This window comes from Eleutherodactylus coqui, chromosome 5, assembly GCF_035609145.1.
Source record: "Eleutherodactylus coqui strain aEleCoq1 chromosome 5, aEleCoq1.hap1, whole genome shotgun sequence".
Classification (NCBI taxonomy): domain Eukaryota; kingdom Metazoa; phylum Chordata; class Amphibia; order Anura; family Eleutherodactylidae; genus Eleutherodactylus; species Eleutherodactylus coqui.
The window spans coordinates 86,241,033-86,260,813 of NC_089841.1; the positions used below are offsets into that span (position 1 = coordinate 86,241,033).

The 19,781-nt window shown below is 44.7% G+C and overlaps 1 protein-coding gene across 1 annotated transcript in view; it reads left to right on the forward strand.

The window, feature by feature from the left end:
- Positions 1-19,426, forward strand: part of NLN (neurolysin) — a 61,123-nt gene extending 41,697 nt beyond the window's left edge. The window contains exons 10-13 of the mRNA XM_066602804.1: positions 11,259-11,445; positions 11,707-11,835; positions 16,666-16,802; positions 18,800-19,426. Coding sequence (XP_066458901.1) covers positions 11,259-11,445; positions 11,707-11,835; positions 16,666-16,802; positions 18,800-18,931 — 585 coding nt within the window. The 3' untranslated portion in view covers positions 18,932-19,426. The remainder of the gene's footprint in view (positions 1-11,258; positions 11,446-11,706; positions 11,836-16,665; positions 16,803-18,799) is intronic.
- Positions 19,427-19,781: the final 355 nt, after the last annotated feature.

A 19,781-nucleotide genomic window follows, 5' to 3' on the forward strand; every position in this document is an offset into this window, starting at 1 on the left:
TCTGATCGCGTATGCCTTGCGCACCTTGTCAGGCACTGGCTTCCTAGGTTGTTGTTCTTGTTTCCTAGCAGCATGCGTATAAAACGCCGCACATACACAATGTAATTGCGTGTGTACAGCGTTGTCATACACACGCACAAAGAACAATTGGGCTTTATCACTCGTAATATGCTGTAAAATCATGCCGAGTTCTTAAACGCATATAATACGCAATGAATATACGCAAGTGTGAATGGATCAAAGAAAATCATTGCGCTTTCATTCACCGCATATTTTGCGCATGTAACATGCAATGAAATTACGCTCCTGTGAGCCTGTCTTAAGGATGCATTCACACGGGCGGTTTTCTTGCGCGAGTTCTGTTCAATACTGAGATGGACTGAACTGGCACGGGAAAAGAACCCTTTTACTTGAATGGGTTAATTCAGATGAGTGATTTTTTTTTTTTTTTTCTTTCGGATCGATAGTCCAACTTGCTACAGGTCTTATTTTTTGGTGTGATTCTTGTTCAAGAATTCCCTGTTATTTTCTGTGGGAACATAAAAGAATGCATCGCAATCACGTGGCAAACGATTTGTATGGGAGTGTGATGCGTTCTTAACGCATTACTATTGGCAGTACATGAAAAAAACGAACCACAAAATGCAGAGCGGTAAAGATTGCATGTGAAAATCGCAATAACGCATAGCAAATGCATGGAAATGCATTTAATTTGTATTAAAATCGCACAGAGAACAGTTAAAGGGGTTGTCCCGCGAAACAAAGTTGGGGTATACACTTCCGTATGGCCATATTAATGCACTTTGTAATATACATCGTGCATTAATTATGAGCCATACAGAAGTTATTCACTTACCTGTTCCGTTGCTGGCGTCCCCGTCTCCATGGTGCCGTCTAATTTTCAGCGTCTAATCGCCCGATTAGACGCGCTTGCGCAGTCCGGTCTTCTCCCTTCTGAATGGGGCCGCTCGTGCCGGAGAGCTGCTCCTCGTAGCTCCGCCCCGTCACGTGTGCCGATTCCAGACAATCAGGAGGCTGGAATCGGCAATGGACCGCACAGAAGACCTGCGGTCCACCGAGGGTGAAGATCCCGGCGGCCATCTTCGCAAGGTAAGTAAGAAGTCACCGGAGCGCGGGGATTCGGGTAAGTACTATCCGTTTGTTTTTTTTTTAAACCCCTGCATCGGGGTTGTCTCGCGCCGAACAGGGGGGGCTATTGAAAAAAAAAAAACCCGTTTCGGCGCGGGACAACCCCTTTAAGGCTGGTTTACACCGAGGGATGATGGCTCAAAAATCGCTCAAACGACAGTTTGAGTGACAGCTTTGAGTGCTCATTTTGCATAAACCATCAGCTACTTAATAGCTTATTAGCATGCAAATGAAGCCTTCAGCTGAATGCAGTTAATAGCTGGAGGGCTCTTATCTGCATTCAGGTTCATTGTTCTCCTGCAGGTTAAGTAGCTGAAACAATCCTATCAGCACTACCTGCGGAGAACTCAGCGTGCGGTCCTGATAAGACCACATGTTGATTTTTAAGGCCCATTTAGACACAACTATTATCGCTCAAAAGGTGTCTTTTGAGCGATAATCGTGTCCATTTACAGCGCAAGATGATCGCTTAAACGTTGAGCGATCACCCTGCGCTCCAAGCAGAGGATGCAGTAGACAAGCTGGGCTGTTTGTCTTCTGCATTCAGCTGTTCCCTGCTTGGAGCGCCCGGCTGTTATACAGCTGAGCGCTCCGAGCAGAGGATGCAGAAGACAAGCGGGGCGGGTGTCTTCTGCATCCAGCTGTAATCTGCTCGGAGCACACGGATGTTATACAGCTAAACGGGGTATGGAGAGCTTGACCGCTCTGTTCTTCATACCCAGCCTGTAATCAGGGAGCAGGATACAGGTGAAACAATAGTATCAGCTGTATCCCGCTGTGAATCCATGATGAGGCTCATCGTTGTCTTTCAGCATGCTGAAAGACAACGATGAGCGATGGCTTAACGAAAACTGCAGTGCAGTTAGATACAACGATTATTGCTCAAAAGATGGCTTTTGAGCATATTTTGAGCGATAATCGTTGTGTCTAAATGGGCCTTTAGGCTGGCTTGAATTTAACGATCAACTAGCAGTGCACAATGGTTGTGCATTTAGACGCAAAGATTATCGCTCAAAAGATCGCTTTTGAGCCATCACCGCTCCGTGTAAATGGATTTTTAGTTTTCGACTGAGCAAAAATCGCACTCGCCTAATCAAGCCAAATGTATTCTGATGTATGAGTCCGGCCTGCACAACAAGGGCGTATCTTCACAATGTTTTGCACATGCAATACGCAGCCAATAGACCCCATTGATTTTAATGGGGTGGTTCACATAAGCGTATTTTGTGCGTATTTCATTTGTGCAAAAAGAAATGCAACATGCTCCACTTTCTTGTGCATGAAAACAACACATATCGAACTAATTAACTTAATTCCCCATTGCAATCAATGGGAGCGTGCTTGCTTGTTTTTTTTTTGCGTGTGCAAATGTGCATGACTTGTGCGCTAAAAATACAGTAAAACATAGGTGTGTGACGGCGACCTAATTAAAGATACAAGACTAGTCAGTGACCCCTATAGAGCATTTCTTGTACCGTTTGGCTGTCGGTTTGTGAGTAACTCATGTTGTTAGATGGTCTTAATAAAGCCCACAGCGTTTTGGATTCCAGACCCCTAGCTTCATTCTTCTAAAGCTATTTGCTGCAGTAGAGATGATCTCATTATTCTTCATTCTTCTGACACAGGATGTACTAATAACCTGATACTTGAGATGCAGAAGTCAATTGTTGCACCTAGCTAGAGTCAATTATGGTGCAGTGACTCAGTGCTGTATGTGTTCCTCTTCCTCTTTCTTTGTCAATCAACCCTAGTAATCTCTTCCGTTCGGTGGACGGATCTGTACGTTTCTGTTTCAGGAAACTCTACTGGATGATTGGAAATTAGCAAATATCAAAATGTAAATGTGTGACACGTACACTAAAGTGAAGGACGGGCATTATGAATTAAAGAGGCATCAACAGACTTATTGGTGGATGATGACAAAAGCTCTTCAATAGATCGCAGTAATGATTGTAGTTGGACTTGAAGCACGAGATACTTGAAGCAAATATCCGATCCCAGATGTTACTTGTGGCATCACAAGGGAAGGGGTCACTCTTTGCTCCTCGATTTATCATCAACCGTAATGGCAATTACTAGGACTGACCGTTTAAAGGGACAGCCCTGAGCCCAACCGTGCTTTTACGAGGGATGATTATCAGGTGCTGAGGCGAGAAGGAGCGATGATTGTTCAGTGACTGGAAGCGGAATGGGCGTTCGCCTCCATTCACAGTAAACAGGCAGTTGTTCACGATAGTGGCCGAAACGTCGCAGGTTTTCCTTTGATGGAGGAATAAAGATTTTGAAGTTGTCTTGAAAATTCATCTGATGCTGCCTGGTCTTTGCCTTACAGTTCATAGATAATTGACTGCCTGTCTATACCGGCCGATCATCATTTAATACCTAAACTGAATGGCGAGCGAATTATGATTTGTCATTCAGTCGCTGGACGTGTTTACATTGAACAATTGTCATTCATTTTGGCAAAAACCAGCGATAAATTGAATGATCGATCTATCGTTCAGTGTAAAAGGGGCCCTAGCAAAGGCCCCCAAGGGCTGTACTATTGGAATCAAAGTTGGGGCATACCTTAGATAGGCCATATCTGCTGCATGCCACATGCGCAGGTAGTAATGCATCATTATACAAAGGTGTTCCAATGCATTAAAATAGGAAAGTGAAAAATAGTACACCAAATCTAATTTCTAATATTTGTTTTTGTTTTATTAACTAAAAGATTTCTTAGAAAAAATAATTTTGTTGAACCTTTATTTTTATATATATATAATTGTTTAGGGTTTTTTTTGGTTGTTTTTTTTTTTTGGAGTTCACTTACAAAAATACATTAAATACTACATTTCATGTACCAAAAATAATACAAATTAAATGTGCCCCCAGAGTACAAAAAAATGAGAACCGCAACACAAAAAAAGTTTTGGGTCTTGGAATGTGGTGCATCAAACACAAAAAAAATGGCTGCACTCTGAGGGCCCAAATTATTATTACCAAAGGGATTAGTTTCTGTTTTTACAGTTTGTTGTCCTCTCCACACACACAGGACATGTCCACGATAAAGTTTAACAGGTTATTTGTGAATATATTCACTTGAAATAGACCCTATTGGCAAGAGATTGGCTCCTACTTCATCTCTACATAGACATATATGCTGTCGGGCTGTTGGTGTTCTGTTATATAAGTCCATTATTAGAGCCGCGGTCCACCATAGGTGTATTCTGGTGGGCCAATCCAGCCCCGCACGGAGTTATATCCCATTCTGAGCGCTACTGAGTCAGCGCCTTTCTCTGTGTGCGGTTATTGATTTCTCAATGTGCTGAAAAAAATCACCAAGTTATATTTCACCTGCTGCAGACTTAGATTCAATCAAGCATCCAGGCATGTCTCTGTACATTCGAGAGTTGTGGGGTGATTTACTGCTAAAGAGAAGTGAGAGAGGAACAAGAGGATTGTTTTTCTGAAAGCCCCTTTCTTTTTCCAAGTGCTATACAAGAAGTGCTAAGTCTGTCTGTCTATCTATCGCCCTCATGTCTGTCTGTCTATCTATCGCCCTCATGTCTGTCTGTCTGTCTATCTATCGCCCTCATGTCTGTCTGTCTGTCTATCTATCTATCGCCCTCATGGCTGTCTGTCTATCTATCTATCGCCCTCATGGCTGTCTGTCTATCTATCTATCGCCCTCATGGCTGTCTGTCTGTCTATCTATCTATCGCCCTCATGGCTGTCTATCTATCTATCTATCTATCTATCTATCTATCTATCTATCTATCTATCGCCCTCATGGCTGTCTGTCTATCTATCGCCCTCATGGCTGTCTGTCTATCTATCGCCCTCATGGCTGTCTGTCTGTCTATCTCTCTATCGCCCTCATGTCTGTCTGTCTATCTCTCTATCGCCCTCATGTCTGTCTGTCTGTCTATCTCTCTATCGCCCTCATGTCTGTCTGTCTGTCTATCTCTCTATCGCCCTCATGTCTGTCTGTCTATCTTCCTATCGCCCTCATGTCTGTCTATCTATCTATCGCCCTCATGTCTGTCTATCTATCGCCCTCATGTCTGTCTGTCTGTCTATCTATCGCCCTCATGTCTGTCTGTCTGTCTATCTATCGCCCTCATGTCTGTCTGTCTGTCTATCTATCGCCCTCATGTCTGTCTGTCTATCTATCGCCCTCATGTCTGTCTGTCTGTCTATCTATCTATCGCCCTCATGGCTGTCTGTCTATCTCTCTATCGCCCTCATGTCTGTCTGTCTGTCTATCTCTCTATCGCCCTCATGTCTGTCTGTCTGTATATCTCTCTATCGCCCTCATGTCTGTCTGTCTATCTTCCTATCGCCCTCATGTCTGTCTGTCTATCTCTCTATCGCCCTCATGTCTGTCTGTCTATCTCTCTATCGCCCTCATGTCTGTCTGTCTATCTCTCTATCGCCCTCATGTCTGTCTGTCTATCTCTCTATCGCCCTCATGTCTGTCTGTCTATCTATCTATCGCCCTCATGTCTGTCTGTCTATCTATCTATCGCCCTCATGTCTGTCTATCTATCGCCCTCATGTCTGTCTATCTATCGCCCTCATGTCTGTCTGTCTATCTATCGCCCTCATGTCTGTCTATCTATCGCCCTCATGTCTGTCTGTCTATCTATCGCCCTCATGTCTGTCTGTCTATCTATCGCCCTCATGTCTGTCTGTCTATCTATCGCCCTCATGTCTGTCTGTCTGTCTATCTATCGCCCTCATGTCTGTCTATCTATCGCCCTCATGTCTGTCTGTCTGTCTATCTATCGCCCTCATGTCTGTCTGTCTGTCTGTCTATCTATCGCCCTCATGTCTGTCTGTCTGTCTATCTATCTATCGCCCTCATGGCTGTCTGTCTATCTATCTATCGCCCTCATGGCTGTCTGTCTGTCTATCTATCTATCGCCCTCATGGCTGTCTGTCTGTCTATCTATCTATCGCCCTCATGGCTGTCTGTCTGTCTATCTATCGCCCTCATGGCTGTCTGTCTGTCTATCTATCGCCCTCATGGCTGTCTGTCTGTCTATCTATCGCCCTCATGGCTGTCTGTCTATCTATCGCCCTCATGGCTGTCTGTCTATCTATCGCCCTCATGTCTGGCTGTCTGTCTATCTATCGCCCTCATGTCTGGCTGTCTGTCTATCTATCGCCCTCATGTCTGGCTGTCTGTCTATCGCCCTCATGTCTGTCTGTCTGTCTATCTATCGCCCTCATGTCTGTCTGTCTGTCTATCGCCCTCATGTCTGTCTGTCTATCTATCGCCCTCATGTCTGTCTGTCTATCTATCGCCCTCATGTCTGTTTGTCTGTCTATCTATCGCCCTCATGTCTGTCTGTCTATCTATCGCCCTCATGTCTGTCTGTCTGTCTATCTATCTATCGCCCTCATGGCTGTCTGTCTATCTATCTCTCTATCGCCCTCATGTCTGTCTATCTCTCTATCGCCCTCATGTCTGTCTGTCTGTCTGTCTATCTATCGCCCTCATGTCTGTCTGTCTGTCTATCGCCCTCATGGCTGTCTGTCTATCTATCTATCGCCCTCATGGCTGTCTGTCTATCTATCTATCTATCGCCCTCATGGCTGTCTGTCTATCTATCTATCGATCGCCCTCATGGCTGTCTGTCTGTCTGTCTATCTATCGCCCTCATGTCTGTCTGTCTGTCTATCTATCGCCCTCATGTCTGTCTATCTATCGCCCTCATGTCTGTCTGTCTGTCTGTCTATCTATCGCCCTCATGTCTGTCTGTCTGTCTATCTATCGCCCTCATGGCTGTCTGTCTGTCTATCTATCGCCCTCATGGCTGTCTGTCTGTCTATCTATCGCCCTCATGGCTGTCTGTCTATCTATCTATCGCCCTCATGGCTGTCTGTCTATCTATCTATCGCCCTCATGGCTGTCTGTCTGTCTGTCTATCTATCGCCCTCATGGCTGTCTGTCTGTCTGTCTATCTATCGCCCTCATGTCTGTCTATCTATCGCCCTCATGTCTGTCTGTCTGTCTATCTATCGCCCTCATGTCTGTCTGTCTGTCTATCTATCGCCCTCATGTCTGTCTGTCTGTCTATCTATCGCCCTCATGTCTGTCTGTCTGTCTATCGCCCTCATGTCTGTCTGTCTATCTATCGCCCTCATGTCTGTCTGTCTGTCTATCTATCGCCCTCATGTCTGTCTGTCTGTCTATCGCCCTCATGTCTGTCTGTCTGTCTATCTATCGCCCTCATGTCTGTCTGTCTGTCTATCTATCGCCCTCATGTCTGTCTGTCTGTCTATCTATCTATCGCCCTCATGTCTGTCTGTCTATCTATCTATCGCCCTCATGGCTGTCTGTCTATCTATCTATCGCCCTCATGGCTGTCTATCTCTCTATCGCCCTCATGTCTGTCTGTCTATCGCCCTCATGTCTGTCTATCTCTCTATCGCCCTCATGTCTGTCTGTCTATCGCCCTCATGTCTGTCTGTCTATCGCCCTCATGTCTGTCTGTCTGTCTGTCTATCTATCGCCCTCATGTCTGTCTGTCTGTCTATCGCCCTCATGTCTGTCTGTCTGTCTATCTATCGCCCTCATGTCTGTCTGTCTGTCTATCGCCCTCATGGCTGTCTGTCTGTCTATCGCCCTCATGGCTGTCTGTCTGTCTATCGCCCTCATGGCTGTCTGTCTATCTATCTATCGCCCTCATGGCTGTCTGTCTATCTATCTATCGCCCTCATGTCTGTCTGTCTATCTATCGCCCTCATGTCTGTCTGTCTGTCTGTCTATCTATCGCCCTCATGTCTGTCTGTCTATCTATCGCCCTCATGTCTGTCTGTCTGTCTATCTATCGCCCTCATGTCTGTCTGTCTGTCTATCTATCGCCCTCATGTCTGTCTGTCTGTCTATCTATCGCCCTCATGTCTGTCTGTCTATCTATCGCCCTCATGTCTGTCTGTCTGTCTATCTATCGCCCTCATGGCTGTCTGTCTATCTATCTATCGCCCTCATGGCTGTCTGTCTGTCTATCTATCGCCCTCATGTCTGTCTGTCTGTCTGTCTATCTATCGCCCTCATGTCTGTCTATCTATCGCCCTCATGTCTGTCTGTCTGTCTATCTATCGCCCTCATGTCTGTCTGTCTGTCTATCTATCGCCCTCATGTCTGTCTGTCTGTCTATCGCCCTCATGTCTGTCTGTCTGTCTATCGCCCTCATGTCTGTCTGTCTATCTATCGCCCTCATGTCTGTCTGTCTATCTATCGCCCTCATGTCTGTCTGTCTGTCTATCTATCGCCCTCATGTCTGTCTGTCTGTCTATCGCCCTCATGTCTGTCTGTCTATCTATCGCCCTCATGTCTGTCTGTCTATCTATCGCCCTCATGTCTGTCTGTCTGTCTATCTATCGCCCTCATGTCTGTCTGTCTGTCTATCTATCGCCCTCATGTCTGTCTGTCTGTCTATCTATCTATCGCCCTCATGTCTGTCTGTCTGTCTATCTATCCATCGCCCTCATGGCTGTCTGTCTATCTCTCTAATCTTGTTATAACAAAAGTAACATTTTGAATAAAAAATTGTCTGTTACCAAAAGAGGAATAGGTTGTTTTGAAGAGGATGGAAGGGGGAGGAGCTTCTTGTCTTCCTTTTTTTTCTTCCTTGTATAACTTTGTATTATTTTGTTGTGTAGTTTTTTACTATGCAAGTATCTTACACTTTTTTGGGGAGAATAAAAAATAAACTTGGAATCAACTGATTCTAAAACCATTTTCTAAGGGCTTATTTACGCGAACGATTTTCTCACGCAAGTTTTGAGCAATGCGCACAAATATGAAATCAATTCTTTTGAATGGATTCATTCACACAAGTGATGCTGCAAGGAAAACAAATCACAGCACATTCTAACGTTGGGCAGAATGCCTAGCTCCTTGTTTTCAATGCGACCTTAAGGGTGCATTCAGACGAACGTATATCGGCTCGGTTTTCACGCCGAGCCGATATGCGTTGTCCTCATGTATAGGGGGAGAGGATGGAAGAGCCAGGAGCAGGAACTGAGCTCCCGCCCCCTCTCTGCCTCCTCTCCGCCCCTCTGCACTATCTGCAATGGGGAGAGGTGGGGGCGGGGCTAAGGTTCACGAATTAGCCCCGCCCTTGGCCCGCCTCTCCCCATTGCAAATAGTGCAGAAGGGCAGAGAGGGGGCGGGAGCTCAGTTCCTGCCCCTGGCTCTTCCATCCTCCCCCCCCCCCCCATCCTGCACACGAGGACAACGTATATCGGCTCGGCGTGAAAACTGAGTCGATATACGTTCGTCCGAATGCAGCCTAAAAGACATTGCATGTAATTCCATGCAAGTCTGATACAATGTGTCCTGTTGAAGTCAATGGGAAACATTTGCGATCCTATAACTAGTATAAAAATCGCTATTTTATAAAAGAGATTTTATTTATTTTTTAATCCAAAATGCCGGTATGATTGTAGCCTAAATCAGACAACGCTTCAAGAATGACTGCCCTTTCATAGACTTCTTGACATATTATAAAACTGAGATCTCCGCTGATTGCTGAAACGAAGGGGCAGGAGCACTTCGCTGATAGCTGTGCCTCTTCAACTAGTCTTTCCTTGCCTTGGTTTCAGTAATTGGTGTAAATATGTGCATTCGGACCCTCAGCAATCAGAAGTTCTGACATGTCACTATGACGTGCCAAAAGTTTTATGAAAGAGCAGTTACTCCTGAAACTTTCTTAACCCATTAGGGACCAAGGGCTGTAAATATAGCACACTTGGTCCTGGGCTTTAAAATTATGGTGCAGGATTAAAGCTCCTGCTCCTACAATTTAGCAGGAGCAAGTCAGGTTTTCGGCTGTCAAACATAGCCGAGGACCCGAAACAGAAGACAGAAGCAGTTTTTTAACAAACTGCATAGCGCTCAGTGAGCACTATGTAGAGAATACAGGAAGCAGCAGTGCCATTCTCTGCATGGGACCCCAGCATGTCAGAACTGCGGAGGCTTAGCAGACTCCTGAGCAGCTCTGACTGGGACTACTGTCACATTAAGAATGTTATACCCTGGGTGCTGCAATTAAGGCTGATTTAGACACAACGAGAATCGCTCAAAATTCACTCAAAAGAATCTTTTGAGTGATTCTCGTTCTGTCTAAATGCACTGACAGTCTAAATGCAGTCTTCATGCACGAGTCCTTGATTGCTGAATTCTAGCTTGCTAGAATTGAGCGATCAGCTGTAATCGGCCGGCTGCACTGATAAGATTCTCTGTGCTTGTTTCCTGCTGTAAATTCACAGCGGTGCACGGGCTATAAGCGTAGAGAACACTGCAGCTGTTTGCCTATGTAAAACAGCTGTAGTGTTCGAGAGTTAGCGGCGGTGTCCCGCTGCGCCTGCATAGCTGTATAGTAGCTAATTAGCTACTATAAAGTATGCAAAGATGATCGCTCAAAACTGTCACTTGAACTATTTGATCAACTTTTGAGCGATCATCTGTCAGTGTAAATGGGGTATTACAGTGGAAAATGTGAATGTGCCCCAGAGGTCTTTATATGACGTCATGAAGGACATAGATGTTAACATTTTTTATAACTTTTTTTTTTTTTTAAATTACAAAATACTATAAAATATATATAAAAATAAAAAACGATTTCCGGTGACTAAACCATTGCCATATCTACCCTGTAATCCAAGATTATACAAATTTATATATCAACACATCCAAAACAAAATCTCAAACCCATTCCTCTACTTTTTCATGTAAATATAATAATTTTAAAAATAATGAACTATAAATTTGAAAAACCGTTTTCTTCTTTTTTGTCTTGTTTTTTTTACGTTTTGTACACAGTACCCCTAATAAAATGTAGAAAAATTTTCGCTGAAAAAAGCTATTCAAATTTATTCCTATATATGATGGGGAAAAAAACAGCAACAATAATTTTGGCAGGGCGCAAAAGGAGAAAATGATGTAAAACCACCACATAGGTAAAAAGTGTATTGTCCTTTAGGTCCAAAACACCCTGGTCTTTAAGGGTTAATGGGAGTGCATTAACTCTTCACTGAACATTATGCCATGATTGTGGTATCATTTATATGTTTCTTTGACCACACAATTTGTTTTTCTGTACTTTCAGACAAAGTTTGCTCGATTTAGCGGGACAAATGTTGAAACGGATTTTGTGGAGGTGCCATCACAGATGTTGGAGAACTGGGTGTGGGAGAAAGAGGCTCTGCAGAGAATGTCCGCACATTATGTAGATGGCAGTCCAATACCGGAAGAACTGTTGGACAAATTAATCGATTCCAGGCTGGCGAATACAGGTAAAAATACATCCCTTATGTGTGTGTATAATATATATTATGACGTAAGGATGATTTTACCCATTATTTCACCAAATTAGAGCCATCAGTGCATATTAGGAAGTGTCATCTCAGGTGCTCCGTTGGGATTCTTTTGAGGTCTCTGCCATATTTGACAGCAAGAATCATTCTGCATGCTCCCCGAAGTTGTAACCCCAATGTTTCCCCTAACAGACCGGCACTTTAAATGCTATTTAAGACTTACATTTTTGTCTCCGTCAGGTCTTCTGACTCTTCGTCAGATTGTTCTCAGTAAAGTAGACCAGTGTCTCCACACCAAGTCATCTGCTGACACCGCCAGCGAATATGCCAAGTATTCCGCGGAGATTCTGGGGATATCTGCTACACCAGGTATCCCACCTATTCATATACAACATTGTGGCTACGGGCCCGTTTACATGGCATAATTATTGTGCAAATAATTGTGAGATCGAGTGTTTTGGACGACAGTCGTTAGGTGTAAACTCGAGCAGCGAGCGAACAATCAGCAATAAATCATTTAGATCAGGGGTGTCAAACTCATTTTCACCGAGGGCCACATCAGCCTTATGGTTGCCTTCAAAGGGCCGATTCTAATTGTAAGACAGTAAAGTAAAAGTAAACCCCGTAGTGGCCATTCTGCGCATACCCCCGCGCAGACGCACGCCACTCTGCGCATACCCCCGCGCAGACGCACGCCACTCTGCGCATACCCCCGCGCAGACGCACGCCATTCTGCGCATACCCCCGCGCAGGCGCACGCCGTTCTGCGCATACCCCCGCGCAGGCGCACGCCGTTCTGCGCATACCCCCGCGCAGGCGCACGCCGTTCTGCGCATACCCCCGCGCAGGCGCACGCCGTTCTGCGCATACCCCCGCGCAGGCGCACGCCGATCTGCGCATACCCCCGCGCAGGCGCACGCCGTTCTGCGCATACCCCCGCGCAGGCGCACGCCGTTCTGCGCATACCCCCGCGCAGGCGCACGCCGTTCTGCGCATACCCCCGCGCAGGCGCACGCCGTTCTGCGCATACCCCCGCGCAGGCGCACGCCGTTCTGCGCATACCCCCGCGCAGGCGCACGCCGTTCTGCGCATACCCCCGCGCAGGCGCACGCCGTTCTGCGCATACCCCCGCGCAGGCGCACGCCGTTCTGCGCATACCCCCGCGCAGGCGCACGCCGTTCTGCGCATACCCCCGCGCAGGCGCACGCCGTTCTGCGCATACCCCCGCGCAGGCGCACGCCGTTCTGCGCATACCCCCGCGCAGGCGCACGCCGTTCTGCGCATACCCCCGCGCAGGCGCACGCCGTTCTGCGCATACCCCCGCGCAGGCGCACGCCGTTCTGCGCATACCCCCCGCGCAGGCGCACGCCGTTCTGCGCATACCCCCGCGCAGACGCACGCCGTTCTGCGCATACCCCCGCGCAGACGCACGCCGTTCTGCGCATACCCCCGCGCAGACGCACGCCGTTCTGCGCATACGCCCGCACATATGCACACAAGGACACTTCTGCATTTTGATACACATTTTTATACTTACCTGCATCTAATGTGGTCCCACTGGCAGGTATACCGGCTGCTCTCAGTCCTTCTTGGGCCCTCCTGCATACTTGGGCCCCTGATGTCCCCCCAGGCCTGCAGCCATAAACAGAGGGAGGGCCTGTGAGAGGAGGTCAGCGCTGACTGGCTCTCACCCTGCAGCTGCGCCTCCTCAGCGTCGCTCTCCTCGCTGCAGAGATCATGTTCTCTGCAGTCTTCTTCCCTCCTCCGCGGCCGTTGTTAGTCTGCTATCGGCACCCCTCTATTACTGTCTGCACTAGACAGTACAAGCCGATAGAGGATCGCATACTGACAACAGCACGGAGGGAACTTGCTGCACAGCCCGCGGGCCACAGAAATTGAGGTGGCGGGCCGGATTCGGCCCGCGGGCCTTGTGTTTGACACCTGTGATTTAGATAATTATCGCTGATTGGATCCTTCATGCCGACCTAATTTATCATTGTTCGCTGCTGTAAATCCTTTCCTGTAAACAGATGATGTAACGATTTCCTGAGTAGTGAGCAGCGGCAGAAGAGATGACTATAGGAGCGGTTATGTTTGAATGAACGATCCAAACTACCGAATTATTGTTCAGCAACTGATGTACGATGGCTACTTCACCGCTGGTCACATGCTGGTTCCAATGTCTTGCCGTGTAAAAGGACCCTAAGATATTGGAAATACAAGTTTTAACTTGTTAATGACCGTACACAGTTGAGCTGTTTAGTAAACACTGGAATGTTTCATTGTTACATAGCATGTTATTTTTATACTATCTTTATGTTAATTATTCTTTTTTTATTGGTGCTATTAGGGGAAAACAAAAATGTGTCTCTTTTTGCATTTTTTAGCACTGAAATATACTGTTAAAGTGGCTTCCATTTTCATCTATGGACATGTTTATATTTGAAGTATGGCTTCGGGTCATCAGACTGTGGCTATGCTTGTGGTATTTCTTGGCTTACTCTCCCCCTCATCCTTCCTTTACACAAATCGTGATCTCCATGATTTTCTGCATTACCATTTTTATTATGTACCTGGGGATGACTTCTAGGCCCCAACTACAAGAAGGAATACAGCCTCTCGCCCCGCTTTCTAGGGCTGCACTGGTTACGTTGAGACCCAGCAGCTCCTAGTTACCTTATCATATAATTGTTCGGACTGGATCAGAGCGCAGCATTGTCACTTCCTGCTATTATATACTCCTCACTCGTTATCATCTCTGAGCATTCAGTGATCAGGAAAGCAACAATCCATCTCTGCTTTCTACATGGGGATGCTAGTTTTTTTTACACGGCTTGCCTCTCTGGCAGTTGTGTGATTTCCATGTAGCTTCAGTCATATGGGACCAGCCCAATGTATAATCACTTGCCAACATCCACCATGTGTTTATATACAGCGATGCTGCCGAATGGATAGTACAGTCTGCCATATATGTACGACATAGTGATGCTGAGTCTGCTCCATCAGCATGGGATGTCATTTGTAACAGCCGCAATCGGCGCTAGCTGTTTTACCCCTCAGATGCTACTGTTAATAACGAACGCAGCATCTAAGCTCTTATAGGGAGGAAACTTTTATCGGCCCCCCTGCAATGTGATTGTGGAGTGCCGATGGGTTGCTACTATTACAGCGGGGGACTAACTGTGGTTTTATGGCTTGCTATGTACAAAAACCTACTAGGCATAGTAGACTGCCTCTCAGTTTTACAGAGGTATTGCAGTAGATTATTGAGGCTATCAGAGGAATGCATGTTAAATTCCCCTACTGGGACAAAAAAGTTACTATAGTTTTGAGCTAAAAGTTTTAAAAATGTTTTTTGGCAAAAAAAAAGTTGAAGTTGAAAGAAAAATAAATCTGACAAAGTCCCTTTATTATTGGTTAAAAACAAAAACCTCAAAAAGAACTATACATACTAAATATTGTTGCATTTAGAGCGACCCTTTTTTTTATAAAAATATGGCATAAATTATCTTGCACAGTGAACGCTTTAAAAGATAAAATAAAATACAGTGCCAGAATATTTGGGTCAACTCGTTTCCAAAACGTAAAATCATTGGTGATCCAAAAGTCTTGGGCCTAATGCACACGGGCGTATTTGCATTGCAGAATCTGGAGTGAGCGCCCGCCTCCGGATTCCGCAGCAAATGCCACCCATAACCATGCTATTGAAAATTTGCTTTTTCCTATCCATGAGCGGAAAGCAATTGCGATTTTCTGCTAGTGGAGGGAAAATCACAACCTGTTCTATTTCAGTGCGGATGGCTTCGATTTGAAGTTAATGGAAGCCGTCCGATCTGCAGCCCTTCCTCAATCATCATTGCAGAAAGGTCACAGAATCCGCGTCATCGCCTAGTGACACAAGGCATAATCTGTACTGCGCATATGCTCTAGCCACACATCCGCAGTACAGATTATGATGAATCCGGACAGGTACACAAGGGGTCACCCGCCGGGCACAGTCGGATTCCGCTGTGGGATCTGCATGTCTGACCCGGTCATGTGCATTCAGCCTTATTTCTAACTGGTACCAATGAAAAACTACAGCAGAAGCTGCCCAGACGCAAAATCAAAAATAATTTTTTAAAGAAATGTGATATCACCGTAATCATGCTAACCTGCAGAATAAAGTTAACATCATTTGTACCACATTGCGGACAGTAAAAAACAAAACCCAAAAATTGCTGTTTTTTGGGATTGGAGCATGTACTTGAGAGTTTCAAAGTCTATTAACTGATGTTTTGGCTTGGGAACTTTATTTTCCCCTCCCTGTATTCTATATATGGGAGTGAGATTGATTGATTGATTTTGATTTGATTGATTCCTGACGAGTCTGAGAGGGTGCAACCAGTCCCCAAATGTCACACCTTCCCAGGGGGACGTGCAAATATATAAAATAAATGTAGGAAAAAAATGGTTGTAGGCGCAATCCCTTTTCTTAAAAAGGCACAAGACGTGTTTCTAAGCTCGACTCCTCTGTTTCTAATAAGAATAAATCCAGCATACAATAGGCGCGTTTCAAAGCCATTGTGCCCCTTCCTCAGTATTTTAGCTGGGCACACACAGTCGGTACTGGTGTGTTCTCTTTACAGAGGAGTGGAGCACTTAAAGGGAGTGTCAGGTTAAAAACTGACCTTTAAAATTAGATCCGAATAACTGAAAAAAAATAAAATAAGCTTTACTTGCCCAGTCCTGCAAGTCTCCTGGTCTCTGCTGCCAGCGGAGATGACTGCTGCCTCCCAATCAGAGGCAGTAGTGTCCCCATTCTGCACTCCCGACATCCTTGTGCCCAGAATATGAGCGCTGATGCCAGGAGAACAGGCAGTGATGTTGTGGCCTCTGATTGGCAGGTAGTGATCACCTGACTTCTACAGGGTTGCAACGCTGGACTGCTGAAAAGAACTACGGTTTTAAATGTTGGGTGGTCTAGAAGTGGTTAAACAGGCAGTTGTTCTCTGTGGCTTATAACAGATAGATAAAACTGAATATTTATGGTAGGAAAGAACCTCTATAAGATGGAAATCCCAAACATTACTGCCATAACTATGACTATGGTCACTTCATAGGCTGCTAAAAAACCTGCAGCCCAGACTATCCAGGCCAGGTTGTTGTTGTTTGGTATGCTCACTACGTTTTCAATCTGATTTTTTTGTTGATACTAAGGTACCAACATGCCGGCTACTTTTGGTCACCTGGCCGGTGGATATGATGGCCAGTATTACGGCTACCTGTGGAGTGAGGTCTTCTCCATGGATATCTTTTATAGTTGCTTTAAACAGCAAGGAATAATGAACCCAGAGGTAAGTCATACTATGTACCTATCATTAGTTCTTCTTTGAAATAAGTACAAAGGATCTTTGTCCTTCAAAAAGAGAGGTTTTGCTTTTTCTTCAATGACACTTGACTTGAGTTTTCTTCAGCAACATCAAAGTACTTAGCTGTGACTAAAAATCCTTTGACAGTTGCATCGAGCCTTGATTAACCTAGATACATCAGAAAATGAAGTATAAAAAGAGAAATGAAAAATAAACACATAATTGTTTTATTTGCACCTTGTAGCTTCCAAAATTGGTATGAATTCATTGATATGAATCCCAATAGAAAACAATGGTTATATGCAAAGAAGTTATCGTTAAAAGGCTTCTGTCAATCCCTGGCCGTATGCCCTATTAGGAGATATGGATGTGATTGGGCAAACCAGAAAGGAGCACCGATGAGAAACGGTAGCTGTGGCTTGGGTATCATCACTGTTTGCTTGTATTATTACATTGCCACTCACTCATTTGGATGGCCGCTGTGAAATGCAACATTTCCCTATGGTGGCTGCTACTGGGAAAATGTTATATCTAGCAGCTGATCACAAATGTTTCTATAAGCGCTTACGTTCTGCATGAAATGGGAGGAATGGCACGATAGGTATATGGTGCCAATGCCAACGCAGTAGACCAGCGATACAAACGTCTAGTGCCAGGTACGGACATGGACGGCATAGGCATTTGGGCTGGGATTTAGGGTGAGGTGCTTCAAATCTTTTATTTGTGTGTCAAAGTTTGCACCTTTTGGTCTGTCAGCCTCACTAAAGTCAATGAATCCATTTAGGGTTTCATTTGAATAATGTTTTTGGCGATTGAAATTAGACCCTTGAATGAAAAAGTTCAATGTAGACCTAAAGGCAATCTATACTGGGCGTGTTGTATTGGAAATGGCTCTCTAAGGCTCTGTTTACCTCTCCATTCTTTTGTTCTGTCTTTGTTCTCACCATAAGTGTCTGGTTAGCTGATAAAAACTGGACAGAACCTATTAGAGTCCATGTATTCTGTTAGGCACCACCTGTTTCAGTCATGCCATTTTTTTTTTTTTGTTCTTCTGTTCCTTGACAGAATAGAAGAATGACAATGTGAACAGAGCCTAAGCCAGCAGCCGGGCATTAAACTTTGTACTAGCATATTAGGACAAACCCATTACCCCTTTCACTTGAGCTTGCTTGAGATGTAGAGCAAAAATGGTGTAGTTCCATGTTAGCCAGAAAAATCGACGTGATGTTGAATACTCTTTATAATACTTTTGTAGTTTTTATATGAGGTGATACCTTGATTGACTAACCAGAAAAATTATATTTTCAAGCTTTGGAGGCTACTAAAGCCTCTTTAACACTTGGCCTCATAAAGAGACTTAAGTAGACTAGGATCGAGTCATATTTAGCCTGATGAAGGGGCCTAAGTAGCTTTGAAAGCTTGCAAATATAAGTTTTCTGGTTAGCCGATAAAGGCATCGCCTCAATAATACTTGCTGTATCTTTTACACAAGAGTGATTAAGATCACATAGCTTGCTTTAGGTAATAAGTAGAGATGAGCGAGCATACTCGCTAAGGACAATTGCTCGATCGAGCATTGTCCTTAGCGAGTACCTGCCTGCTCGGAAGAAAAGGTTCGGCTGCTGGCAGTGAGCAGGGGGAAGCGGGGGAGAGAGAGATCTCCCCTCCGTTCTTCCCTGCTCTCCCCCACCGCTCGCCGCCGGCAGCCGAACCTTTTCTTCCGAGTGGGCAGGTACTCGCTAAGGACAATGCTCGATCGAGTAATTGTCCTTAGCGAGTATGCTCGCGCATCTCTATTAATAAGTAAATGTGGTATTTTCATGATTATTGTAATGGATTAATTACATTTATTTGAGAGTCTAGGATCGAGTCATTTGTGCCAAATGGAGATCTCCTGTAGGCCAATTCCATCTCCACCTTTCTCCTCTTCATTCTCAAACTTTTCTTTATAAATGTATCAAGTTTTTCTTTTTCTCATCTAGGTTGGATTGAAATACAGAAACCTTATCCTAAAACCCGGAGGTTCTGTAGATGGCATGAATTTACTAGAAGATTTCCTAGGTCGTAAGCCAAACCAAAAAGCTTTTCTCTTGAGTAAAGGCCTGAGCCCATAAAAACGTATATACACAATCCTCCTTACTGTGTTTTATAGTAGAAATTTTGGAAATTAACTGTGTTGACAATGTGCCAAATCACACAGAAATGCGTCGTAATATTATGCCAAATGTGTCTTGAAGCACATAAAAGGATTGACTTTTTTCTTTAACACCGTAAATGACTTGTGTAGGACATTCCCGGAAGTTTGGTCTTCGTTTTCTACGGAACTAAACTCCATCGTTTCACTGCCCCACTGTGTGTCTTAGAGTTCTGCAGGTGGAAGTGACTTGACAACTGAACTTTGACAATCCTTATTTCACTCGTCTATAAGGTCTTGTGGTCACAAAAGGAAAATATCAGTTGTGGGCTCTTAATAAAACGTGGCATGCTTTTATAAAATCTCACATGTGTCTGCAGTGTAACAAGGAATTGTCTGATATTTATGAAATCGTGATAATTTAATTTGTCTTATCACCAAATATTTAAAGGACCAGTAAACAGAAGAAATCTTATATGTTGACTTGTTGTAGTGCTTGTATGTCACACTGAATGGCTCTACCCACTTTTAGTACTTTGCCATTCATCTAATACCCCCCTCCCTCATTAAGAGAATGTATCATGCATCTGATTTAAGCCTTATCAATTAGATATATGTTTTTAGATGATAAATGGTTGTTTTTTCCAAATGTTGTAGCCATTTGTTTGTTCATTTTTACAAACTTTCTTAAGGGCGGCCATGTTGGAGACACACTTCCTTCCTGTATTGTCTATATAGACAGTGAAACAGGGGGGTGCACCCTTTGTGACAAATGTAATTAAGAGGCTTTGTAGTTTGCCTTATGGAAGATGAGAAAAGTACATTTCCAG